The sequence below is a fragment of the Topomyia yanbarensis genome, unplaced genomic scaffold, assembly GCF_030247195.1.
Source record: "Topomyia yanbarensis strain Yona2022 unplaced genomic scaffold, ASM3024719v1 HiC_scaffold_4, whole genome shotgun sequence".
In the NCBI taxonomy this organism is placed as follows: Eukaryota; Metazoa; Arthropoda; class Insecta; order Diptera; family Culicidae; genus Topomyia; species Topomyia yanbarensis.
The window spans coordinates 1423029-1448631 of NW_026683602.1; the positions used below are offsets into that span (position 1 = coordinate 1423029).

The 25603-nt window shown below is 40.3% G+C and overlaps 2 protein-coding genes across 2 annotated transcripts in view; one reads left to right on the plus strand and one right to left on the minus strand.

Moving 5' to 3' along the window:
• The window catches only part of LOC131695504 (myogenic-determination protein-like), a 98964-nt gene extending 76174 nt beyond the window's left edge, over positions 1 to 22790 (plus strand). The window contains exons 5-6 of the mRNA XM_058984047.1: positions 22583 to 22665; positions 22726 to 22790. Of these exons, the coding sequence (XP_058840030.1) occupies positions 22583 to 22632 (50 nt within the window). The 3' untranslated portion in view covers positions 22633 to 22665; positions 22726 to 22790. The remainder of the gene's footprint in view (positions 1 to 22582; positions 22666 to 22725) is intronic.
• Positions 1 to 25048, minus strand: part of LOC131695501 (cell division cycle protein 16 homolog) — a 35411-nt gene extending 10363 nt beyond the window's left edge. Inside the window, exons 1-2 of the mRNA XM_058984043.1 lie at positions 24696 to 25048; positions 23554 to 24632 (exon numbers count right to left, since the gene is read on the minus strand). Coding sequence (XP_058840026.1) covers positions 23554 to 24632; positions 24696 to 24872 — 1256 coding nt within the window. The 5' untranslated portion in view covers positions 24873 to 25048. The remainder of the gene's footprint in view (positions 1 to 23553; positions 24633 to 24695) is intronic.
• Between the last annotated feature and the right edge of the window lie 555 nt (positions 25049 to 25603).

The window sequence follows — 25603 nt, forward strand, 5'->3', positions numbered from 1 at the left end:
GATTCCCCGGTAGTTCTCGATGTTGCTTTTGTCACCTTTCTTGTGTACCGGAAACATGACTGAACACTTCCAATCATCGGGAAATTTTTGCTGCTAAAGTGACACATTGAAAAGGTGCGTCAGTGGAATCGCTAAAATATCCGAACATTTTTTCAGAACAGCTGAAGGCACTTAGTCCTGGAGCATACGACGATTTCGTTTTTTTTTGTATTGCAGTGTGAACCGATTGTTCTGAAATAGTGGAACATCACGGAACGCGTTGTCGAGCTCGATGACAGTTGGCGCATCAGTCGTGAAGACACTCGAGAAGTAACTGGCAAATAGGGAGCACTTTGTCGCCGTCGCTACTTCGCCATTGTAGACCATCCTAGACGGAAGACCCGTTTCCTTCCTCTTCGTATTAACAAAAGTCCAGAAGCCCTTCGGATTTCGTCGTAAGTTTTGTTGGATGCGGTTCACATATCCTTTGTACAGCAATTTATGATAACAGCGGTACTCATTACTGGCTATTGCGAAAAAGCGCTTGAGAATAGGGCATCGTCGATTTGTGTACGCACGTAGAGCTTTGGCACGGATGCGTTTCAGATTCCGAAGCATTGCGTTCGACCAGGGAGGCTTCCTGGGAGGTTGATAATTTGGAACAGATTTTTCTACACAGTCAAGGAGTAACCGATTATAGAGATCAACTGCAACATCTACATCCACCTGATCAAGTAGTACACTCCAGTCAATCAGCAACAGTGAGCGGCGTAAATTACGACGATTCACAGCTAAAGCTTCTTCATATAGTGGTGAACTAATGGTGGAAATGGATATTTCTAAAGCGGGATGATAGTTATCGAAAGGAACGATCACACTGGAAGCTTCACTCACGGAACTCTCATTGACGAAGACAAGGTCAAGAAAACGAGATTGATGGTTGAAAATCGTGCTTACTTGACGTAGTCCGTGAAAAGCCATCCCGTCCAGAAGTAAGCGGCTGGCAGGATTTGTTGTCGAGGATAACGGGTTAGGGTAAGCGCACCCACGTCCAGAAGAAACCCACATGAGTCCTGGTTGGTTGAAATCGCCAAGGACTATCATCACATCGTTTGTATCTGCCTGAGAAGAAGCGCGCTCTATGGAGTCTAGGTGGAACTGCATAATAGAACAATCAAGTCATTTTTCTGGAGGAATGTAAACAGCTCCAATAAAGTAGTTCTTCGTTTGCGTAGTAATCTTTGTCCAAACTGCTTCAATGCTTCGCGTAAGAATCCCCGAAGAGCTGCATCGATGTAATACGATCATCAAGTCAAGTTTCCGTTAGAACGAAGATATCGTGGTCGCCGTCAAGAGCAGCCAAGTACAAGTCCTCGATTTTCGTCCTTAGCCCGCTGACGTTTTGGTAATACAATCGCAAACCATCGACGTCACGTGCCAAGCGTCCCGACAAATTGCAAGGACGTGATGTACCCGATGGCAAGCTGCAAACCAGAAGGTTTTCAGGAAGCGGATCGTCATTTAAAGTGAAATACTCGCCTGAGAAGGGAGTTGGGAAGACCCCCTCACGACCTCCGAACGCAGGGCCGGGACGTCTAAGCTGGCCGCTGGCTGGTAGAACGACTGCGTCGGAGCGCTCGGGGGCTTCCGTAATGCGGCATGACAGGCGTCCCGGTGATGGCAGCGCAGCGTGAATTCGTTTGTGCAGTCTCGGCGATGACGGCGGAACAATGCTTCTACGTAACGGTGGCAAGTTGTGCAGGAAAGAAATTTGGAAGTCGGCGATGCAACATGTACTATTTCCCATCAGCTACTTAGTCACCATTGGGCTTTCCAAATTTTCAGTATGATTACATCCGCTTGGAGTTTGGAGTCGGTTTAGTCCGGGTCCACGATTGGATTTTATTGACATGTCGATGAATTCTCGAAACAGCACGCCCTCGGGCCAAGTAGACGGAGTAAGTGCTATCTGTTTCAGTACTGGATCAAGGCGAATCTTAAACGACACGAAGGACAAATTTGTCGTGTCTTTACCCTTTGGCACTAAACGCACGATATCAGTGGTACCTTCAACATTCAAACAACGAAGGATTTTCTGGACGTCACTGTCGGTGATCATAGGGTGAAAACCAGACAGGTATAACCAGAACTTTGGCGGTGGTGCTTCAGGAGTAATAGACGTAACGGAAAGGTCACTGAGGTCAACCACATTTGTTCCATGGTTAACCGTAGCACGTACAGGCTGGCCTTGATTTTCACGGCGACGTTTCACTCCCAGTCTAGGCCAAACTGGCGTATCAGTTTGACCACTAGAGCGAATTGGTTATGGGACACGCAATCTAATTTTTACACTTATTCCATACAACTAACATTACTCCACTTAGGCGAGTTTCGGCAGTACGGTTAAATTTGTATTGCGTCGATTATGTCGCCAACGTTTCGACCCGTAGTTTGGGCCTTCTTCAGGACTCGACAAAAATCGACAGTCACAAAAAGTTTGGTATACGAGTAACTGTCAGTTTTGATTGGGTTAACATAATCGACGCAATCGAAATTTGACTGTACTGACGAAAGGTACCTAAGATTTTGTAATCACCAGTCGAAAACATCCCATATTACTTCTCTTATTTCGCTAAAGGGCGAACACGAAATTATTGCGACACCGAAAATGTCATGCCAATTTTCTTATAATGTTTAAAATCAAACCAAAATTTTAGGGTCGTTTTATACACATATTTACTTCAAAAATCAAAAGAAAAGTTAATCGATGGAGCCTTGAGTGTAAAATTGAACGCATTTTCGCTTGATGCCCTCCATCAAAGTCTTTACAGTGTCATCCGGTACCAGTTTCTCAGTTTTTTTTTCCATTTTCTTAACATGTCCTTCTCGTCTTTGACTGTATTCATGCTCTTCCGAAGTTCCCGCTTCATCATTGCCCAGTACTGCTCCACCGGGCGCAGCTCCGGACAGTTTGACGGATTCATGTCCTTTGGAACAAAATGGACAGAATTGGCCTCATACCACTCCAGGACACTTTTAGAATAGTGGCATGATGCCAAATCTGGCCAAAATAGCAGAGCTTCGTCGTGCTGCTGCAAGACCGCCAAAGGGGGTTCTCGAGGCACTCAGATTTATGTATCTCGCCATTTACTGTGCCCTTTGTCACGAAAGGCTCACTCCTCAGTCCGCAAGAGCAGATGGCCTGCCAAATGATATATTTGGAGGCGAACTTCGACATTTTCTTCTTCTTAAATTTGTCGTCCACATAGAACTTGCTCTTGCCGGTGAAAAACTCCAACCCCGGAATTTGCTTAAAATCGGCTTTTATATACCAGGGTGTCGATTCCTGGAAAAAACCTGGAAAATCAGGGATTTTCAGGGAATTCTATTTGACCTGGAAAAACCTGGAATTTTCAGGGAATTTGCATTAAAATCAGGGAAAAAATTCGGCCCATTATTTTAAAATGCGACAGGAACATAATTACTCAACTTTTCAGTTGAACACGCGTGCTCCTCTCAACATATTTTATACTAGGGAGAATAACAACATTCGATCTATCTGATAATTACAACTTCCCACAACAATGTTAATTTATATTTTATAATATGGATGCCAAATTGAATTATCGGCGGCCTTGTAGTGGTTCACCTGACTCTGTAAGGCAAATATGATTACGCTTGGTATGACCAGGCCGTTTACTTTTACACGGGTCAATGTATTAGCTTGGCCGAGCCGTGGGCATGTTTATATTTACAAAATGTTGAAGATGGGTCCATAATGTTATACACGGAGTGGTGGAGCCAATCAAACATATTGTTGATAATCTAGTTGCATTGCCAAAATCTTAAACCTGGGCTATGCATTGAAAAATAAGAAGCATATTACTTTAAAAGCCAAAAAATACAATAAATGTTTTGAAAAATTTGTTGATTCTAGAAATAAATCCTTATGACCGTATAACAGTATATTGCATTGTAGCTTATCTCTTGCTTCGCGGCAGCTTATATAACCAACTTTGGGGTTTGTAATCAATTACTTCTCAACGAGGCAAACTTGTTTTATTCAAATTTTCTCATGTACCAGCTATCGAGTTAACTTTAAGCTCAACTCAGTGCCACACGTGTTCAATGCTCGTTCATAGCGACATTAGGTAACGCATACTACTTATCACGCATTTGCTTCGGCGAATTTTCGAAACTTTGCCTGCATCTGATCTTCGTCTGCAGATGAAGTCATTTGTCTGCTCTGCTCACTGGCTAAGTATAAAACAGACAAAATCATTAAGAAACCTAATAAAGTTGTGGATCTCTTACGCAAACCTGTTCCGCGAAGACCGTTCCGGAGTCAAATTATCAGATAGTCTAATACGACTATGAGGCAATCCCAAGAATTTTGACATCCATATTGCTAGGATTATTTGAAATTTACAAATAGTATTCTACTGATGGGACACACCTCCGGGAATGCGGTTTTCCGGAAATAAGACAATCTCATACGATTCCCTATAGCAGGTTTAAAAAAATAGATAACTTCCTTATTCCAAAACATCTACAAATATTTGGCTCAATTACAAAATACCATAGTAATGTCAGTCTGTTATGGGGTAGAAACAACCAAGATGTTTCCCTTAGGCCCATTACCCAATTTTATCTCCCTAAAATTTAAGCCTGATGATGTTCTGAGATGTCACCAAATTTCAGGTTCTAGCTAACGAAAATACATTGTAATTTTTTTAATTGAAATCTGGAAAGATACTCGCGTACCATGTAGTTACCTAACATTTAAGCACTCAAATCCGCTTAACAATTGAACGTTATCAATATTGGATTTCAAATTGTATGAATATGACTTCCGTAAGCTCCAGTTTCAATTCACCTTCCACTACAGATGGACGAATACGACAGTACTTAAAATCAACAGATAGTGTATTTAATCGAAGTTTGCTTCCCTTTTGCAGCGAAGCTTCACTCATCTCACAACAAACAGACAATCATCGCAAAAATAAAATCAATAGTGTATTAACACTCACGTCAGATCGTGGCGACTATTATTTGTCGAATGCTATTTGCAGATTGCATTTATATTCACTTTATTTGTAGGAAAGGCCTTGGATAGTTGGTGGTGTTTTTAGTTTTCAATTTTAACCGATTTGATTTAGGTAGTTCTTGCAAAATAGAACACATTACATGAAAGGGCAGACAGTGGGCAACGTCCCTGAATTTTATTAAAATTTTTCTGCATTGACTCTATTTTTAGAGACAAAAATATGTGACCTGGAAAAGCCGTCAACTTACCCCAGTCCCGGGGTAAGTTGGCGGTATGTATGGGGTAAAATTGCGGAATGCCAGAAAATAAGCAATCAAATAAAAATTGCTTCAGATGTCCTTATGAAATGTGCTGGAAGGTTTGACGTGTACTCCATATTGAAAAGCAAATTTTCGAAATTCTTCGACGATTGACTGAAGTAAATGTTCCCTACATCGACAAGATGCACAATCAGATCCAAAGTAAGACTTTGGAGTGAATTCCAGAAATAAAAATATGTTATGACCATTTTTGCACTGTAAATAGTAACGCCAACTTGACCCGTGTGCGTCACTGCCAACTTACCTCAAACGAATACTTTATAAAAAAAGATTCCAAAACATTGTTTGTGGGTATGTGTAATCTCTGTACGGATTCTGAAATCTCTCTTTACGCACTATCGTAAAATATATCCATTCCTTGAATCGATTGAAAATCATCTTAAATTACGCAAAATGTTTAAAATTATGAAAATTTACTTGGTATTCTCGAAAACACAATATCGCCCACAACTTCTACAAAACAAAATGTTTTACAACAAAAACACATTGGATAATGTGTTGCACATTACTGAGAGGCTGCGCGATATGTCTAATAAAAACGGAGAAAAGAGTATTTCGCAACTTACCCCAACCGCCAACTAATCCCGGGTTCCCCTATTTATTATATTCCCAGTGACCTTTTTAGAGGGTACATAATCTCTGATAAGACGAATTAGTGGGAGATTAGCAGGCAAATGGGAAGCTAAAAAACTGTTTCAAATCATAAGCAATTTTATCAAAAACCGGTTTCTATAATTTGTTAGCAGGCTAATCTATTTTTTCTCATGGTTATCCGACTTTTATTCATTTTTTCGAATTATGACCCTATTTCAGAGTTGTGAAAAAAATCGTTGGATGATTTTGTATTAACAAAATAACTTTGCATGAATTTTTCCAGAATGAGAATATTTATTTAATTAGAAGGACGTAGCTCTGGACAGTTCGGTGAAGTTGGCTCTTACAAATCTGTGGACAGTCCCGTTTCAAAATACCGGTCTGAAAGGTGGCTTTAAATTATATTAATTATCTTCTAGATAAATCGTTGAGCTTACACCTTTGTGAAGAAATGAAGTGGGGCCTTCATCATAATTATTCTAGAAGTTAAACATTTCCAACTCCCATTGTACTGAACGGAATGTTTAAATTCCTGCACTATTTGGTCGAAATAAAATTTTAACGATATTGTACTAAATCTCAAATATTCACATCTAGCGTAAGAGACGTATAAGTTAGTTTTGATTTTTTTTAGTAGCGACTTGTTTCCATTATTTCCTGGGTGGTGCATAATAAGACGTTGGCCTTTTTGGGTCGATTGGATTCGCGTTTAACTGTCAAAAAACGAATCCAATCGAACATTGCATATCCTTTTAACATTGGACGTGTTGCCATACAATGCCGCGGGCAGTTTACCCTTAAATCTTTATCTATAAAATAACGAACATTGATTTAGTAGCTAACAATTTTAAAATTGGTGAACTGCGAATGGAGCGATTTGATATTTTTGGTGATCGGAAAAGTCAGAAAAACTCCATAGTTTACAGAAAAGTAAGCAACCTGGCTATGCATAAGAGAATATCAGGCAAACCGCATAAAGGTCGAAATAAATTTACAGCAAAGCGATAATGCCGAAAGAAAATGCGAGCAACCTGCTTGGATTCACTGCCATTCTCGCTTTGATTTACTGTTGATAATAAATTTTCTTACATTTACTATCTGTTGATGTCGACGAAAGTCCCACCGCTTAACAGTTACTGATTTCAAGGTGACGTAGATCTCGAAATAAAATAAAGTGCCGTATACATAAAATAACTTGTGCTGAAATGAGACATTCCATTCCGAAGCATGTTAAAACAATAAACACGTTTTTTTAATCAGAACAAATCAAGTATTCAATTTATCTTTGAAGTGCTTCTCGAATGTTTTGAAAAAAATATTCGGGTACCAGTACTACCGGTACTGAGGACTTCAGTACCGCAGTACCGGATCTCACCAAAAAGAACCCTACACTACGAACCCTAATCAATATTTTTATAAACTTATGCCTGTTTATTTCACTGAAAAATGTACTACCAAAATACTATAAGTTTGATGTAATGAAATCATTGCTTTATGCCTTTACGTGAATTAAAACTTTCTTCACATTTTTCGCACAAAAAGGTATGTTACCCCTTAACGTGTCAACAAATCATGTATTTTTAGATAAAACAAACATATCTATGAGAAATATTTCATTCTTGGTTGAATATTTCAATAGATCTATGTGTCCAGATTTCGTCGCAAACAAGCCTTACATTGCGAATTGAAATACGAATGGGTTACGACAACCTTCAAGGACATTTGGAATAAGATAGAGTATGTTAAAACAGTGTCTACTTAATGGAAGATCCCCGACTCAACAATATTTCCAAGCAGACGATCCGCAGATTTTCCACGAGCTTCTCCTTTTATACACGATCCCCCTTTTATACACGATCCCGTACACTCATTTGCTTGTCGATTATCTTTCGAACTAGAAAACTAACTAAAAATGCACTACATCTTGTAAGCGCAAACAGCGGTAGGTTGTCGCAGTTGACACAGCCACCACCTTACACAAAGTAGCAAATCCGCTACGACTGTAAGCGCAATGGCAATAGCCTAATAAAATCTATCCCGGCATTCGAAAGGCAAACAGAGATGAACAGCAGCAATTTTATTGATGCTAATCGTCGACAGGTTTTCAGTGGTGATCTTACGTGGCTTTCCTTTTGTCGGTTCTCATGGCACAAGTCTGTCTTTACCAGAAAACATGATTGAGTGATTGGTAGTTATCCTACCTAAGCTCGACCCCCATCAACAGAAGACAAAAGTTACGGTATTAAGCCTGTTCTGATGACCATGCCACTTCTAGTTTTCCGATCTGTATACTGCATATCCTTGCTTTCACTTGAGTACTATGGCTCTAAAATTTCAAAACTTTCCCTTCCTAGTAATCTCTAGCTAATTGAATGTCGTTAAAACGTAAAAAAAGAATTTTTTTAACATATAGTCGAAATAAAAAAGGAAAAAAATCAAACAATAAATATTGAAAAATGTGAATTTAATTGGTTTGTTTGAGCACTCTGGAAAATATATGAAAAGGTCTGGAAAAACCTGGAAAATCAGGGAATTTCATTTTCAGAAATGAGTCGACACCCTGTATACGTTTCGTCGTGCATCACACAGCAGCCATATTTTGTCAGCATCTTCTCGTAGAGCTTCCGTGCCCGAATTTCAGCCGTCGATTGTTGCCGCTCATCGCGGTTTGGGAAGTTCTGTACCTTGTATGTATGTAGTCCAGCTCTCTTCTTTGCATTCTGGACGTAGCTCTGCGACATGCCGATCTTTTTAGCCAAATCACGGCTTGATTTGCTTTAATCATCCGCTTCACCTTTCCCTCCGTCTTTTTGTTCTCCGGTCCCGGTTTTCTTCCAGCTCCTTTGCCGTGGTCCAACGTCGTCCGCTCCTGGAACCGCTTCAACGCTCTGGAGACGGTTGAATGGTGAATGTTCAACATTTTTCCCAACTGCCGGTGCGACAGGTCAGGAAATTCCAGGTGTTTGGAAAGAATTTGTTCTCTCGACTCGCGTTGGTTCACCTCCATTTTCGTTGAATCGAAAAACACGACTTCGAGTTTGACAGCATGTAAACAATACACATCAATGAGAAAGTGTGCAAAATTTGGTTGATTTTTACCCAATGGTAAAAAAGTTATGCCCTGTTGAATGTGTCGCAATAATTTCGTATTCGACGAAACGGCTGTCCTGAGATTTTTAGTACCGAGGTCCTAGAACGGAGTTGTGGTAATTTCTGATAGCATCGGACCTCCAGACAACGTACCAGCAACAAATAGGGCTACTAGGGATCCAGCTAATTGCGTTTAATGATGCCGCGCTCTACACATGGCTTTCTAGAATTGTAGAGCTATCTACTCTGGAAGCAACACTGTTTGTGAAAGTTTAGTTTGTTTTCCGCGCTCCTCAATTTTTGTTTATATCATTGTAATTTGTTGCCTCGATATCCTGCAAAACCGTTCAAACTTGATATCCAGCCTCCGTGTTCACTTGCCGAATGACGGTGTTTTGCTCACACGCAAGGTGGGACCGCAGAATCAAGGTATTCTGGACAAGCTGAAGCAGTTTGCTGGTTTGCCACAACCGCCATACCACCGCTGCACCGCCACCTCGCCACTCCGTCACCTCGCCACTCCGCCGTCTCGCCACTCCACCACCATCACTTCCACTCGCAGTTTACAAAAGTGTCACCATCTGAACAGATTATCAACATAACACACGACCAAATACCGCCCATCAATTTGCTAGTTCATCATCCAGCAGAAATAAACATCATCGCCGCTGCTGTGTTTTATTTCTGCCAACCGAAGGAACATATACATTCATCGGTTGTCCTCCGCCTTCCTGAACTCCAGGTGCCAGAACGAGAAAGAGTGTAAGTGGCGCCATCTGTTACTGAGCATTTCAACTAGTAACCCTTACACTACCGCATATCGTAAAATGCCTGGATTTTGTGAGAGTTGTACTGATAAATTTTCCGATGGTCGTAATGCTGTAAAATGTGGCGGTTTTTGCTCTTCGTCATTTTGCGCAAAATGCTGCGGACTAAACGATGAATTATTTGCCGCTGTTATTAACAAGTCTAACTTATTTTGGATGTGTAACACCTGCAAAAATATCATGGACAAAGCACGTTTTCGTAACGCATTAGTGTCCGTTGAGTCCGCAAACCAAATGGTGATCGAGGAGCTTAAAAATTCCATTCGCAACGACATACTGGAGGAATTAAAGGTAGAAATTCGGACCAACTTCAAAACGTTGATAGACGCTGTACCAAAAACGCCGATTCCTGGACCGCGACAATTTTCCTTTAATTCTGCTAAAAGAAAGAGAGACAACGATGATACAGGCTCCAATCCTTCTAAGCTGCTACGTGGTACTGATGCCGCCGACTCATTGACACCATCTATCGCTGTGAATCGTGAAGATAAAAAGTTTTGGTTGTACCTGTCAGGAATTTCGCCCGATGTCCCTGATGAAAGCGTCACCAAGCTAGCTGCGGATAAACTCGGAAATTCGAACATCACTGTCGTCAAGTTGGTCCCTCGTGGCAGAGATCCTAGAACGCTGAATTTTGTCTCCTACAAAGTTGGCATGCCCACGGATCTCAAAGAAAAGGCTATGATGGCATCTACATGGCCAGTTGGCATTGCTTATCGTGAGTTTGAAGAGAAGTCGGATTCCAGAAAGGTTTTTTGGAAACCGAATGCGCCCGACTCAGCAACAATGACTACTTCCACTGCTCTTCGCCCTCCTCCCAACTAGTTACATCGCCTGTTTCACATCCTGTATCGCCTTTTCCCGAAGTTACCGCACATTCCGAGCAGTTTATTTCCGTTTACTACCAGAACGTGCGAGGAATGAGAACGAAAACACAAGAATTCCATCTAGCGCTCTCTTCTAGTGACTACGACGTCATTATCCTTACGGAAACCTGGCTGCGCGAAGACATATTAAACGCTGAGCTCTCGTCAAACTACGTAATATATCGCTGCGACCGCAACTCAACAACCAGTCATCTGCGTCGAGGCGGTGGCGTCCTAATAGCGGTAAAGAACAACCTCGTAGGCTCGCAGCTAAGCTTATCTGGAATTGAACGCCTGGAGCAAATCGCCGTGCGTATCGCGCTCCCGAATCAATCTGTATATATTAGCTGTGTTTATCTCAGGCCAAATAGTGATCCGGATTTGTATCACGCGCACGCTAATGCCGTTCAAACAATTCTAGACAATGCTGGCAGCACCGACACTGTTCTCGTCTTTGGAGACTACAATCTTCCACGCCTTCAGTGGTCGCTCGATAATGATTTAAATGTTACCTACCTATTAATGCCACTTCGGAACAAGAAATAGCTGTAACGGAGTCTATGGTTGCAGGCGGTCTGTACCAGATCTGCTCATTGATGAATGTGAACGGGAGGATCCTCGATCTTGCATTCGTAAACAACACGGATATCGTAGAGCTGCTTGAACCTCCGACTGCTATTCTCAAAGTCGATCCTCACCACAAACCGTTTGTCCTGCGGCTAGATGTACGTACCAACACTGGAGATGATTCATTTCATTCGATTGACGAGCTTGATTTTAACTTTAACCGTTGCAACTTTGACGAAATCTCCGCACTGATTGCCACTGTCGACTGGACCGATTTAATGTGTTGTAATGAGCTTGACGAAGCAGTCGCGCTGTTTTATGGCAAAGTATATGACATACTCCGCCTAAAGGAGGGTGGATTTCAAATTTCCATGGTGGAACGCTGAGATTCGCCGTTTGCGTAATGCACTGCGAAAACAACGCAAGTGGTATTTCCGCCATAAGTCAGAAGAAAACAAAGTTACTCTTCGACGGATAGAGCTGCAATACGAAACGGCCCGGCATTCCGCTTTTTGTGAGTATTTGAATCATGTGCAAAATAGCCTTCGCGATAACCCCGCAACATTTTGGAAATTCGTTAGCAGCAGAAAACGATCTGGTAGTACTCCCACTGACGTTTTCCTTGGAAACGCAAGCGCGCAATCTCCAGCTGATACCGTAAATTTGTTTGCTGATTTCTTTCGCGGAGTGTTTAGAAGCGACTATACCGTCCCTTCGGAAGAGTATTTGGAAACATTATCATCGTACAACATAAATCTCCCCCGTCCCACTGTAAGCCGAGCTGACGTCTTGAAGGCTCTGACTGCTGTTGATTCGTCGAAAGGGCCTGGCCCCGATCATCTCTCGCCCCAATTTATAAAAAACTGCGCCCACGTGCTGTCTCTTCCGGTGTGTATCATTTTCAATCGCTCTCTCGCTGAAGGCATTTTTCCTATCGCCTGGAAAGAAGCTGCTATCGTTCCCATTCACAAGGCTGGAAATATTCACAACGTCGAAAATTACAGAGGTATCTCATTATTAAACTGTCTCTCCAAAGTTCTCGAAAAGCTGGTCTACAACGTCACGTATGCAGCTGCATCCCACATTATCTCGGAGTATCAACACGGGTTTGTCACAAAACGATCAACAACTTCTAACCTGGTAGCCTACACTTCTAAGTTGTTTCCCGCCGTCGAGAAGCGTCATCAGGTGGACGCAATTTACGTCGATTTCTCAAAAGCTTTTGACAAAGTACCGCACAACATCGCAATCTTGAAATTAAAGCGTTTGGGATTTCCCACCTGGTTGACTAACTGGTTGCAGTCGTATCTTTCCGATCGCTCGGCATTCGTGAGTATAAAAAACACGCGTTCAAGCACATTCAGAACACCCACAGGTGTCCCGCAAGGAAGTCATCTGGGCCCGCTTATTTTTATTCTGTTTATTAACGATATCTGTAGTCGGATCAAGTCTGGGAAATTGCTGTACGCGGACGATCTCAAAATCTTCCGAACTATCGCTTTTGCACTTGACGCCGTAGTGCTTCAAGAAGATATCTGTACTATTCAAGAATGGTGCACGCTTAACGGAATGGAAGTCAACGTTAATAAATGCAAAGTAATCAGTTTCGGACGCTTGCTTACTCCAGGACGTTATGAATACAGCCTAAAAGGTAGAACAATTGAAAGCGTCGACTCGATCCGTGACTTGGGAGTGCTCTTCAATAGGAAGTTGAGCTTTTCCGACCATATCACCGCGACAACTGCTAAGGCTTTCGGAATGCTGAGCTTCTTAAAGTGGAACACGGCGGACTTCGATGATTTCTACGCACTAAAAGCACTCTACTGTGCCCTGATCAGAAGTGTTCTGGAGTATGCTGTGCAAGTGTGGGCACCATACCATGCCGTTCAAATTGACCGACTAGAGCGTATACAAAGATGTTTTGTGCGATTCGCCCTCAGGAAACTTCCATGGAATGATCCAGTTGTGTTGCCTCCTTATGCCGATAGATGTATGCTACTCGGTCTGCAGACTCTGGCGACTCGCCGTATCTTCCTGCAAAGAGTTTTTGTTTTCGACTTGCTGTCAGGTAATATCGATAGTCCAGATCTTCTCTCGGGCGTTAATTTGTTTGCGCCTCCTCGTGTTCTCCGTAACCCCACTCTGTTATGGATCCCTAGACACCGTACTTCATATGGACAAAATAATCCACTGGAAAGATGTTGCCGCAGATTTAACGAAGCTTCTTCAGTGTATGATTTTAACATTTCCAAGCATAGATATAAGATATTAATAAGAAATATATAGTTTTAAAATGCGTCTGTACGGTGTATACCGAAGATAAGGAAATAAATAAATAAATAAATAAAATAAAGACAGTAAGTCCGAGGTGAATGGAGCTCGAGTACAGCCCCTCCGAATGCTGAGTGTATCGAAGCATATTGTCTGGTAACGGTTTTCGTAGCGCGGCATTTGAAATCTTTCTCGCCATGGGACTTGTCAAAGAGCAAAGCGTATGAACCGGCGTTGGACAGCTTCTATTCTGTCAACGCCGTTACGGATAATATGGATTCTAAACAACATTCTAGTGTTCTAGTGTTGAGCGAGTCAACCCGCAATAAAGCGATTTAAGACAGTCCCTGAAGTTTTTCCCTGATCGGAAGATGCATCAAAGCTGTCCACATTGTTTGAAGTATGTGGTTTGAACGTTAGTACCGAATCCAAGATCCTTGAAGTGAGAGTATCTTGAAATGCTCGAGTCGAACAAACGGTAGTTGAACAGTATCGGATAACATTACCGCGCAAACATGACGATTACGCAATTACTTGGGTTTAGAACCATTCGGTTAAGATCACGCAGCGTACCGAATCTGTTCAGTTCACATTGAAGGAATTCGGTTGAATCCCGCATCTGTCGAAAAATCTTCATGTCGTTGGTGAAGGAAATACGGGATTCATGCAGTTTGATATTGACGTCAAATAGAGGAGAAATCTTTCTGGGATGAGATGGCTTCCTTGCGGGTTGCCAGATGTAGCGAGAAGTGGTGCAGATAGATAGTTCTAAGTTGCTTTTCATCGAGATATGAACGAAACTAGCGAAGTTGTCCGTGAATATCGAGTTTATTCTAGCTTGGCTATTGCGATATCATGGTCGATTTGTCGAAGGCTGTGGGGTATTTTAATGGTCCGGCACTCTGCAAATGGTGGTTAGTGAGTTGCGGTGAGTCACAATGGCTTGTACGAACGGGTGTTTGGAAGTTTCGGTTTCGATGCCCCTTAAGACAGAGAGAGTCGGTGAATATAACCATTGCACAGTGGTCCGAATTCACAATTTAGGAAGACAAAAATGTTTGTGGCTAAACCTTATGTTTTAGAGCTATGATGTCTTCAGGACAAATAATCAGTATTGATTAGGCCATCTCCAGATGTAGATGGTATTAGGGTGGCTCTTATTGTTAGGGTGCTTCAAAAACTATTTTCTGATTGTGATGAGATAGAATATTGCAGTCTTCAGCAACATTGTAGGGGAACTTACACCAAGCAACTTTGCCGAAGACGTTATAGTTGTATCTCCAAAGGTTTTTATTTTATAGCTATTTTAATTGAGCAACTTAGGGTGTTCCTAACATAAACAGTTTTTTTGCTCTAACTTTTTTATTTTTTATTTCTCATAAACGGTGTCTTCAGACAACTTGTAAAGCTTATGGAGGCACATTTTTTCATAAAAGAAGAATTCAGATATCACTTTCAGAACCGAAGTTATGAGTAATATTGAATAAAAAATAAGTCCTTTTAAAATATTTATATCTAAAATTGGGGCAAACAAAAATAATTGCTTCTTCTTGCATTTGAAAGAACATACTTTCAGGCATATTTAGAAAAAAAATTGCGAAGGTGATATTTCTGATAAAAATTTAAATGAAGTTTGAATATTGTGATTTTACTACTGAAAAATTCCTCATGTATAGTCAAAATTTCTCGAATGGGTCACCCAAATTAGGTGATATCGCAATTTCGATGGAAGATCCATTTTTTGGTAGTATATGGCGTAAAGCCATGTCAAGTGATCCTCGAATTTTTCGCAAAATCACCGATCTTCATGAGGTATAATTTATTGTATAGGGATTATGGTGATTAGCTTTTGGTATAAATATTTCGTTACAATTCCTTTTTTTATTTAAGATATTAACCCTTAAACTTTATTGCATGATAAAATTGAAAATTTTATATCTCAAAAACTACTGAAGATAATTCAATGAATTTTTGCACACTTATGGAATGATATTTTCACTATCTTATAAAAATATTTTTGCTTTATAATTGTGTAAATAACGGTACTTTGCATCTATTTAAAATTTTCAATTGTATTTTTTCTTGTGTTCTTCACGCTAAAAATTTTCAAAACTTATGTCAAATTATGTGAAAATCTTTCACCTTCAATAATCTGTATTGATAATTTTTCATTTTTGTTCCTATCGAGAGTTATAGAGGATTTTGTAACTGTGTGCTGTTTCAACGCACGGCCCACTTTGATGCAACCCGCGAGAACGTACATATTGGCAACGCCGCACGTCGCAACGTCCTAATGCGCATCGCTTTGAAGGAGCGTATCTCATGTTCAAAATTGGCATCTCTGAGATTAAAGCAAAAATACAAGCTTTTCTTTATGGATAATTGAAAGTGATGTTTTCTGAGTAATTTGCATGCTCTTTAGCGTTATTATATTGTTCAAGAGTTATTTAATTTTCTGTCACTCAATACCTCGGACAAGTGCGGTCGGTTGTTGCCAGCGGATGAGCAAAGTTGAGCAGTGGGCATGTTTTAATCTGCGTTGGCATATTTTTTGCAAATAGACATACTTCACCACGTTTTATTTTCAGTTGGTTCTGTCTAAGAGGTAACACGGTATATTGTGAATCTTTTTTTAAATCCACATAGCGACTTTTCAGCCATGCGTCATCGGGTCGTGCGTTAAATTACGCGCTCATTTAATATGCATCAGTGCGAGTGAGAAAACGTTTTGACGTTTGTTTTTGTTTCGATCGCACTTGGGTGTTTACCATATAGAGAGAACTCGACAAAATGCTATATTATCTCAAGATATACAATATTTGCTCAAAAAACATTCGATTGATTTATGTTATAAATATGGGTCGATCACATGAATGATGTATTCCGTTAAAAAAAAATTCATAAATATGTTCGTCGTATCTTGTTTTTATTGCATCCATGTGGAGTGATAAATTTAAAAATTATATTGTGTAGCATATGTCGTAATGGGCGCAAAAAATACAACGAAAATAAATATGGACATGAACAAAACACAATTTTCCTCAAATTTTCAATTTTACGTCCCGTGTTTATAGTAATGGGTTCCTCTATAATGCGTTTAAAATAAAGGAAAATTTACACGTTTAATTTTTCTTCTTATAGTGTTTGCCAAAGTAATGGAACTGGAATATTCGATGACTCAACAGGTACATATGGAAAACTGTAACGATGATTTTGAAATAAAAATCGTTGATGATTAATTGAAATTCGACAAAAATAAATAATATCTTACCAGAATTTGGAGAACCACCAATCAACAGAATTAACAGAAGCAATAATAATAAAAAAACCCAACATCGATGCGATTGAACAACAGATTTTATGTAAACTTTTTTCAAAAGACACATCGTTGTTCACTCGGTGAAAATAAAAACATGAAATAAAATGCTGTTGGCATAAGATTTTCCACTTTCATATAGTAATGTTGTAGACTAAAAAAGAATTTGGATATAACGTAGATGTATTTTGACTAACAAAAGTGTTTTAAAGATGTTAATTGTTAGTAGCGTTAAATTATAACTATAAAAAATATATTAAACAACTATAATTTTTGTTGTGCACTTCAGTCAAAAAAATTTAACGCATCTCAAAATATCCGGAAAAAAATCACCTTCGATAAATGGTATTGGAAAGTTTGCCCTTTTGCGCTAATCGAGAGATATCTTTTAGTCATGTGATGCGCACTTCCCACAAGATGCGCTTTCTGACGTAGTGACGTGCGACGTTGCCAATATGAACGTTCTCGCAGGCTGCATCAAAGTGGGCCGTGCGTTGAAACAGCGCACTGTTACAAAATCCTCCATAACTCTCGATAGGAACAAAAATGAAAAATTATCAATACAGATTATTGAAGGTGAAAGATTGCCGCATAACTTAACATACGTTTTGAAAATTTTTAGCGTGAAGAACACAAGAAAAAATACAATTGAAAATTTTAAATAGATGCAAAGTACTGTTATTCACGCAATTATAAATTAAAAATATTTTTATAAGATAGCGCAAATATCGTACCATAAGTGTGCAAAAATTCATTGAATTATCTTCAGTAGTTTTTGAGATACAAAATTTTCAATTTTATCATGCAATAAAGTTTAAGGGTTAATATCTTAAAGAAAAAAAGGAATTTTAACGAAATATTTATACCAAAAGCTATTCACCATAATCCCTATACAATAAAATATACCTCATGAAGATCGGTGATTTTGCGAAAAATTCGAGGATCACTTGACATGGCTTTACTCATGGCATTGCAAAACCAAATCCAGATGGGTTCCGCGAAAAAATTTTTTTTTATAATTTTTTTTAAGCTGCGTACAAGGATTTCCAAATACGCTATGCTCGTCCCCACATTTAATTTAGAATAATGTAAATGGCGGACCATCTTTTTTCTCGACGGCATGTTGTTAAAAAGATTTATTCCATTTTTTATAGACAATTGTTTAAAAAATCTACAAAAAATTCGGATTGGAAAAAATTACGAACAATCTGTGACAATTTTTTTGCGGATTAGTTCGTTAAAATTTAATTAGGTCGCCCGTAGTAACATTTTAAAAATAAGCGGGCTAAAAACTTCAAATGTCAATATTTTCACAGACTAACACACATAAAACTGGAAAACAATTCTTCGCCCGCTTTAACGGTAACTTGATGCTTACTGGAACTCCTAGACTGTTTGCTGATGACACAGCTCTGTTTTACCCCAACAATGATGTCAATACTATTATTAACTCGATCGATAACGATCTAAGTGTTCTCGACCAATATTTCAAAGCAAATTTATTATCACTAAACCTTTCCAAAACTAAGTACATGATCTTCCGATCCATACGGAAAACTTTACCAACACATCATCATCCCAAACTTAGAGATTGTACAATTGAAAATGTGGACTGTTTCAAATATTTGGGTATACACTTAGATCCTACGTTATCCTGGACACACCATATAAAATTTATCGAAAAGCGTGTGGCATCCTCCTGTGGTATTTTGTGGAGAGTTAAAGCGTTTGTTCCCCAGCTACTATTGAACTACTACTTTGCATACATTCATTCACAACTTAACTACTTAGTATCGGTATGGGGGCGAGCAGCGAGCTCTCACCTTAAAAAGCTACAAACACTACAAAACAGATCCCTGAAAATTATATTTAATAAACCACTTTTATATTCGACTTTGTTGTTATACTCTGAAAGTGCCCACAATATTTTACCCATAGCCCACTTATGTGACGTACAAACATTATTATTCATACACGACAATCTACATAACTCCATCGCGCAGCATAATATACATTTTACAACTTTAACACATTCTCGTTCAACACGTCGAAATAGTAACTTGCAACGCATTCGAGCAGCCACAAACCTTGGCCAAAAGCGCATTCTTTTTATTGGCCCTACCAAATTTAATGCACTTCCACTTGACATGCAGAGAATCGACAATCGTACCATCTTCAAGGCTAGATTGAAACAGTACTTTAAACATAGGCTTAACGAAATATTTAATTAATGATATTGTTTTGTAATTTAATGTAAACATCCGTCAGCAGTATTTAACTTTAATTTAATTTATAATGTGGATCCCTTAACAGGAAATCTATTTCCACTGGGATTCCACCTTAGTTAATTATCTTAAACTAATTGCACATCAATAAATGTCTGTCTCAGCTCAGTTTGTTTTATTTGTTTTGTTTGTTTTTGTTGCCATTGTTCATGGGCTGAGACAAGTTGCGTCCACTACCAGGGGGCTCTTGTATGAGTTCTTTGGTGTGGGGGAGTGTGGTGGGCAATTAAAAAAAAAAAAAAAAAAAAAAAAAAAACGGTCATTTTTAGTTGGGACTGTGGTCGCATTTGAGATTATGGCACCACTTATATATCGTCGATGTTGTGCTATCTTATAACAAACGCCATTTTGGGGTAAACTTAGTTAGATATGCCATATAACTTGTCTAAAAAATCTCTACAAAATCGCGTTTTCAGAATGTTAACATTCTGCTTGGTTACTGAGATATAGTGAGAAACGTGCTAAGAAATTTTTAAATTTTTGCTTCAAATGACTGTTTCTGTGCATTGGCTCTAGTTATTTTGATGCATAAGATATTTTTATGTGTAAAACTATCTGAGAAACACAATGGCATAATCATTTTTAAAACAAAAATACACAATTTCTGAGAAAAATGCAGTTGAAGTTTTAAACCGAAAATGTAGCACTGTAACTAAAAATGAGTATTTATTCTAGATTCCCTGGCCCATTTCCTTCAAAATGTACCTCATCGATTGTTTATAGACCAAATATAGTCAAAGATATGAATAAAAGTTAATAAATTAATGATTTATTTCTATGGAAAATTTTCCATGCACGATTATGACACGCCATACAAATTTTGTCATCAATACACACCTATGACACGTGTGAGTGCGACTTTTATGTACATTTATAGTAAAAACAACATAGTCAACCGGTCTTCGTAATATTTGAGATGTTAATGCAGAGTAGATAGATGCATCAATTGTCTTCTTTGAATTGTTTTTACCATTTATAAGTTTCAATATATTCAATCTCAAACATTAAAAATCATTTTTCTCGAAATGTGCTAAATGGCTCTTGTCATAAGATAGGACAACAGCGACGATATGCGCAAGTATACGGGAGATAGACCACTACTGGAAAATTGCGCCTGAGCCTGAGGGATAACCCTTTTGTAAATTAATGGTTGGGACCGCGTATAAAAGGTGGAGCTAGTGTTCTAGTAAAATTCGCGAATCGATATTTTTTTAACGAATTTCCTCAAAGTGTTATGTCTGTTAACCTATGACATTATGGTAAAAACAATTTTTTTTAGGTGCCCATCTTGATTTGGTTTTGCAATGCCACATGCTACCAAAAAATTGGATCTTCCATCGAAAATGTGACAATTTGGGTGGCCCATTCGACAAATTTTGACTCTACATGAGGAATTTTCGGTAGTAAAATCACAATTTTCAAACTCCATTTAAATTTTTTTCCGAAATATCACCTTCGCAATTTTTTTTTCTGAACTTGCCTGAAAGTATGCTCTTTGAAATGCAAGAAGAAGAAATTATTTTTGTTTGCCCCAATTTTAGATATAAATATTTTAAAAGGACCTATTATTTATTCAATATTACTCATAACTTCGGTTCTGAAAGTAATATCTGAATTCTTCTATTATGAAAAAATTTGTCTCGATAAGCTTTACAAGTTGTCTGAAGACACCACATATGAAAAATAAAAAATAAAAAAGTTAGAGCAAAAAAACTGTTTTTGTTAGGAACACCCTAAGTTGCTCAATTAAAATAGCTATAAAATAAAAACCTTTGGAGATACAACTATAACGTCTTCGGCAAAGTTGCTTGGTGTAAGTTCCCCTACAATGTTGCTGAAGACTGCAATATTCTATCTCATCACAATCAGAAAATAGTTTTTGAAGCACCCTAACAATAAGAGCCACCCTAATACCATCTACATCTGGAGATGGCCTAATCAATACTGATTATTTGTCCTGAAGACATCATAGCTCTAAAACATAAGGTTTAGCCACAAACATTTTTGTCTTCCTAAATTGTGAATTCGGACCACTGTGCATTGGTGGGTCGGTGAATTTTCTGATTATAACTATGACTAGGATCGCTACCTCTGCCGAGAAGCCCGAGGAAGAGGAGGATGCTCTCTAATCCAATTATCCCTGCTCCCACATCGTCCTCTACTTTGGAGCCGTTCGTGAAAAGTTGTGCTTTGCGTATTTACGATGAACTAGTTGGTGGTATGTCGCGAGGATGCTACTCGGGTAGTTGCCGACTTTGACCTTTCGGGCTAGGCTGTCGTCAATAATGGGACCGGGGTCATGCCAACCCTAGCAAACGAAAAGTCCATAATGCCCCCATGCTCATGGTCCAAATTCACCTCCATTGCATGGTGTATTAATAGTGTTTGTACAGGTTCAACCCATAAAAACACCATCACCATGGTCCGGAAGATCTCATTTAAAAACCGTGTTCTGGTGTCTATGGGTTTTTGAGACCATTTCTTCTCTTCGATTCGGCCATTTCTAAACTTCGATTCGGCTGTCGAATAAGGTTCCAGGTTGTTTTTGGAGTGGCGACAGCAGTTGGAGCGAACTAGCTGCTTTTTGTTTTCAGTCCTTTTTGAGCCACCGGAAGGGTAGTACGAAGGTAGGTTTAAGGTCGAGAGTTATTCAAAGTACCTCCGGATCCTTCCGGAACGGGACTACGATGTCGTTAAGTCTGATTGATAGGGTATTTGCAGGGTGGAAAGAGCTCCATCAGTGCGTGATGGCGCATTTGACGGCGGCGATGACGGCGGTTCGTAGAGATCCTTGCGCGGGTGATCGTTTTACCCAAGGCTATCCAGATGATGTCCGGCTAGACAAATACGAAGATACCTTTTGGGCAGTGCGGAGAATAGTTAATTCATCCTTACAGTGTAACTACCAGTACGGAGGCTTGGGGCACCCTATTAAGTTCCCGGAATTTGTCTGAAAGTGTGTCACCCGTGCAGGTTTGAAATCGTCGGTTGTCCAGGAAGTTCGGCTGGGTGGGCGTCGTTGGTGGAGAGCCTATCCTATCTGTAATTTGCCCGGGAGCGCAATAGTGGTGTCGTTGACTACAAATGAGTACCCGTTTTGCCTACGTTTGCGCTGAGATCGTTGACGCTTCTCCACAGGTCAGTGATTGGGAAGTCCGGGTGGATACGATCAACGAAGTTGGTCCAGCTGATTTCTTTGATTGCTTGTAGTTTTCCTAGTTGCATTCCGGAGTTTCCTAAAATTCTCTCATCCCGGAGTGGATGGTCAAGCGGTTTTTTTTAAGGATGCGTGAAACACTCCGTCGGTACTTGATGGGGCATGTATTGTTCCGCTGCGTTTACGATGATCTCGGAGATATCTTAGGGCTGACAGTCGCGCATCCTGAGCCGCTTCAATAAAATTCCTCCTCTCGTTTACAGATAACAGGAAACACCCACGCCATCAAGTACCTAACCGATCTGATAGCTAATCTGAACAAAACATGTAACTCATTGGAAAATTGGTAGGTGCTATGTTTCAAATATTCAACAAAGTTTCTAAACGCCACCGATACTCCCTCCAGGCAAAACTATATGATCCCGTCGAAGGGAACCATCCGAGCGCCATTGATGAACACCGCTTCGCACGTCTCTCTAATCACGTCCTGCAAAAGGGCGCCCCCAGATGCAAGCGGCGTATATCTGATGCAACCTGTCTCGGATTCGTCGGTTCCATATCCCTATCCGGTTTACTGCGATCAGGAAAGTTTCATCGGTAGCCACGGGTGGATCGCAATTCAAAACCGACAGGAAAACGGTCGATTGAGCTTTGACCGCAGCTGGTCGGATTATCGAGACGGATTTGGTGATCCAAGTGGAGAGTTCTGGTTAGGATTGGAAAAGATTCATCAATTGTTGAAGCGGGAACGACACGAGCTGCTGGTGGTTATGAAGCGGAGAAACGGAAAGCTAGAGGGTGCACGGTACGCGTGGGTCACGGTCGCAGGAGAGGACGAAGACTATCGTCTAGATTTGGGTAGCTATGCGTACGGAAGTGCCGGGCAAACTATGGAGTACAGTCGGGGAGCAAAGTTTTCCACCTCGGATAGGGACAATGACGGGACGGGAAAGGAATGTGCCGATCAGCTGCGTAGCGGTTGGTGGTTTCGCGATTGTAAAGATCCACCGTAAGTATCGGTAACTAATTTTGCTGCCCGCAAGTCAACCTACATTTTTTCTGATTTCAGAGCAAACACAAAGCAAAGCAACATTCCCTCTCTTTGCGATCACCCGCTTCATCCTTACGAAGGCCATTTCTACATGGGGGATATCTGCCTGGAGGAAACACGGATTCTGATTCGTGAGCTATAACCAAGCTTTTAACAATCAAAATAAAATCAAATCTTACTTACTCATCGATGACCTTGATACACTTTTTGTAGTCGCAGTTGTAGAAAAACTTCTCCGCCTTAGACACGACCAAATCCACACAGCTCTCCAATCGATCGAAACAACTCTGGACGTTGATTGCCGAGGGGCTCTGCATACTGACCGGTCGATTTATTCGATACGGAGTATCTGCGGGTTTGGAATTGGCATTACCGCCACCAGCTCCACCGGAACCAACAACGGATGATGCCTTCGACAGAGACGACTGTATCAGATAGGATGGTGAATTCTTCAACTCGTCCAGAATTTTGTTAGCCGGAGACATGATTTTATTCGGAACGGGCGTTGTGAAGCACTTGGGTAAAGCGGATGCCGTTGCTGCGGACTTGTTGCTTTCGATGTTCTTGCTGTTTTTCATTTTTTCCGTCAGCTCGTGCAGTAAATTCGTACTCATCGTTCCAACAGGGGTCTGCTCGAGGTTGGTTTGCGGAGCAATCGATTCGTAATACTTTTTCAGCTTACTTTCATACAACCGCTTCAAAATCTTGCTCTCCGCTTCCGAGCACTGCTGTTCCAGCGGAATATGTTGCATGAGTTCCTTTTCCTCCCAGGCCATCAGCATCTCGTGCTGAATCAATGCATCTAACGCTTCCGCGCAGTACACCGATTTGTGCAGCGCTTGAACGTAACAATCCATAGCCAACACACGATTATCCATCGCTTCCAGAATCTTTCCTTTCAGGAAATAAATCGATCCGAGTAAATCGCTTTTGTTCGGTTCCTCAAACACCAAACTGTCCCGTGTGCTTGAATCATCTCTTTGGCTCACATTAGCGATACTATTCGCAAGTACCTCACAGTCCACCGAATTCAAAACGTCTAGTGCTTCCTGGTACTCCTTTGCCTCGGCTAGACATTCTGCCGCCAAATAGTGACAAAGCAGATTCTGTTTGTCCAACCCGCGGCTTCGAATAACGTACGCCGCTCGATGATATTCCCGCAGCAGAAACATGCACTGGGCCTGCCAGTATACGTCCTTCGGTTCATTGTTGCTGAGAACGGTTACTTTTTCCGCCCAAAACAGTGCTGTTTGGTACCGTCTCTGTAAGAAAATTTCAACAATCAGTTCGAAACGAAAACAAACAAATTGAACCCGGTTTTTCACCATATCCATGAAGCTTTTCATAATCCGCCGGTAGGTATCAACGTCCACCAAACTGGCTGGATCGGTTGCATGTTCCGTAGTAACCGAACCTCCGCCGGTGTTGTTACGATTTCCGGCAACTGCTGTGTCGGTACGCATTTCGAATTCACTTTCGTACGACCCGCGCGGTTTGGGCATTACCTTTATGTTCGCACTGTACACGCACTACACACTTTACCGGATACGAGTTTCTGCGCGATTTTTGGTCGTTCTAGGGTTCAGAGCGAGTAAAAAACTTACAAAATATCCTCTAAACGGCCAGAAAGTGCGATTTTTTTTTGTTTTGATGTCGGCTCGGTTCGGTTTGCGAACAACCGTTGTCGGCGTTTTTGACAGTTGAAAATTAGATGACTTTCGATAGCCGAGCTGCCAGTTAAACAGATTTATTTGTATTGTACACGCCACCGAAAAACTCCCAAAAATTGAGTACTTTTCACTCAATCTCGTGGTATCGTGCAGGAAGGTAAAATTAGGTAAACCGTGTTGAAGGTAGTTTCCATTTAACTACGGCAAAAATAATCTCAACCTTGAGTTCAATTTACTTAAATTTAAGTTAAATTTACCTAATTATGAGCAAGGGCATGACACTCTTTTATAAAAATATTTCACGTGGTTTTATATTTTTTATATCTCTCTATATTTATTTATAATTGTCTATAAAAGTTATAACTGTATTCGAATCGTTGAAAGTTCGAAAATAAAATTCGAACACCCGTTACCATAGTAGCCTTAGTTACCGCGAGTGATTATAAACAATGGAAAAATGGTGTTGCATCAACAAGAAGTGGTAAGTATCCAAATATTTTGCATAATTCTTGCTGAATTGAGTTAGTATCCGGCCCCAGACACTTAACCGATCCTAACTAGAA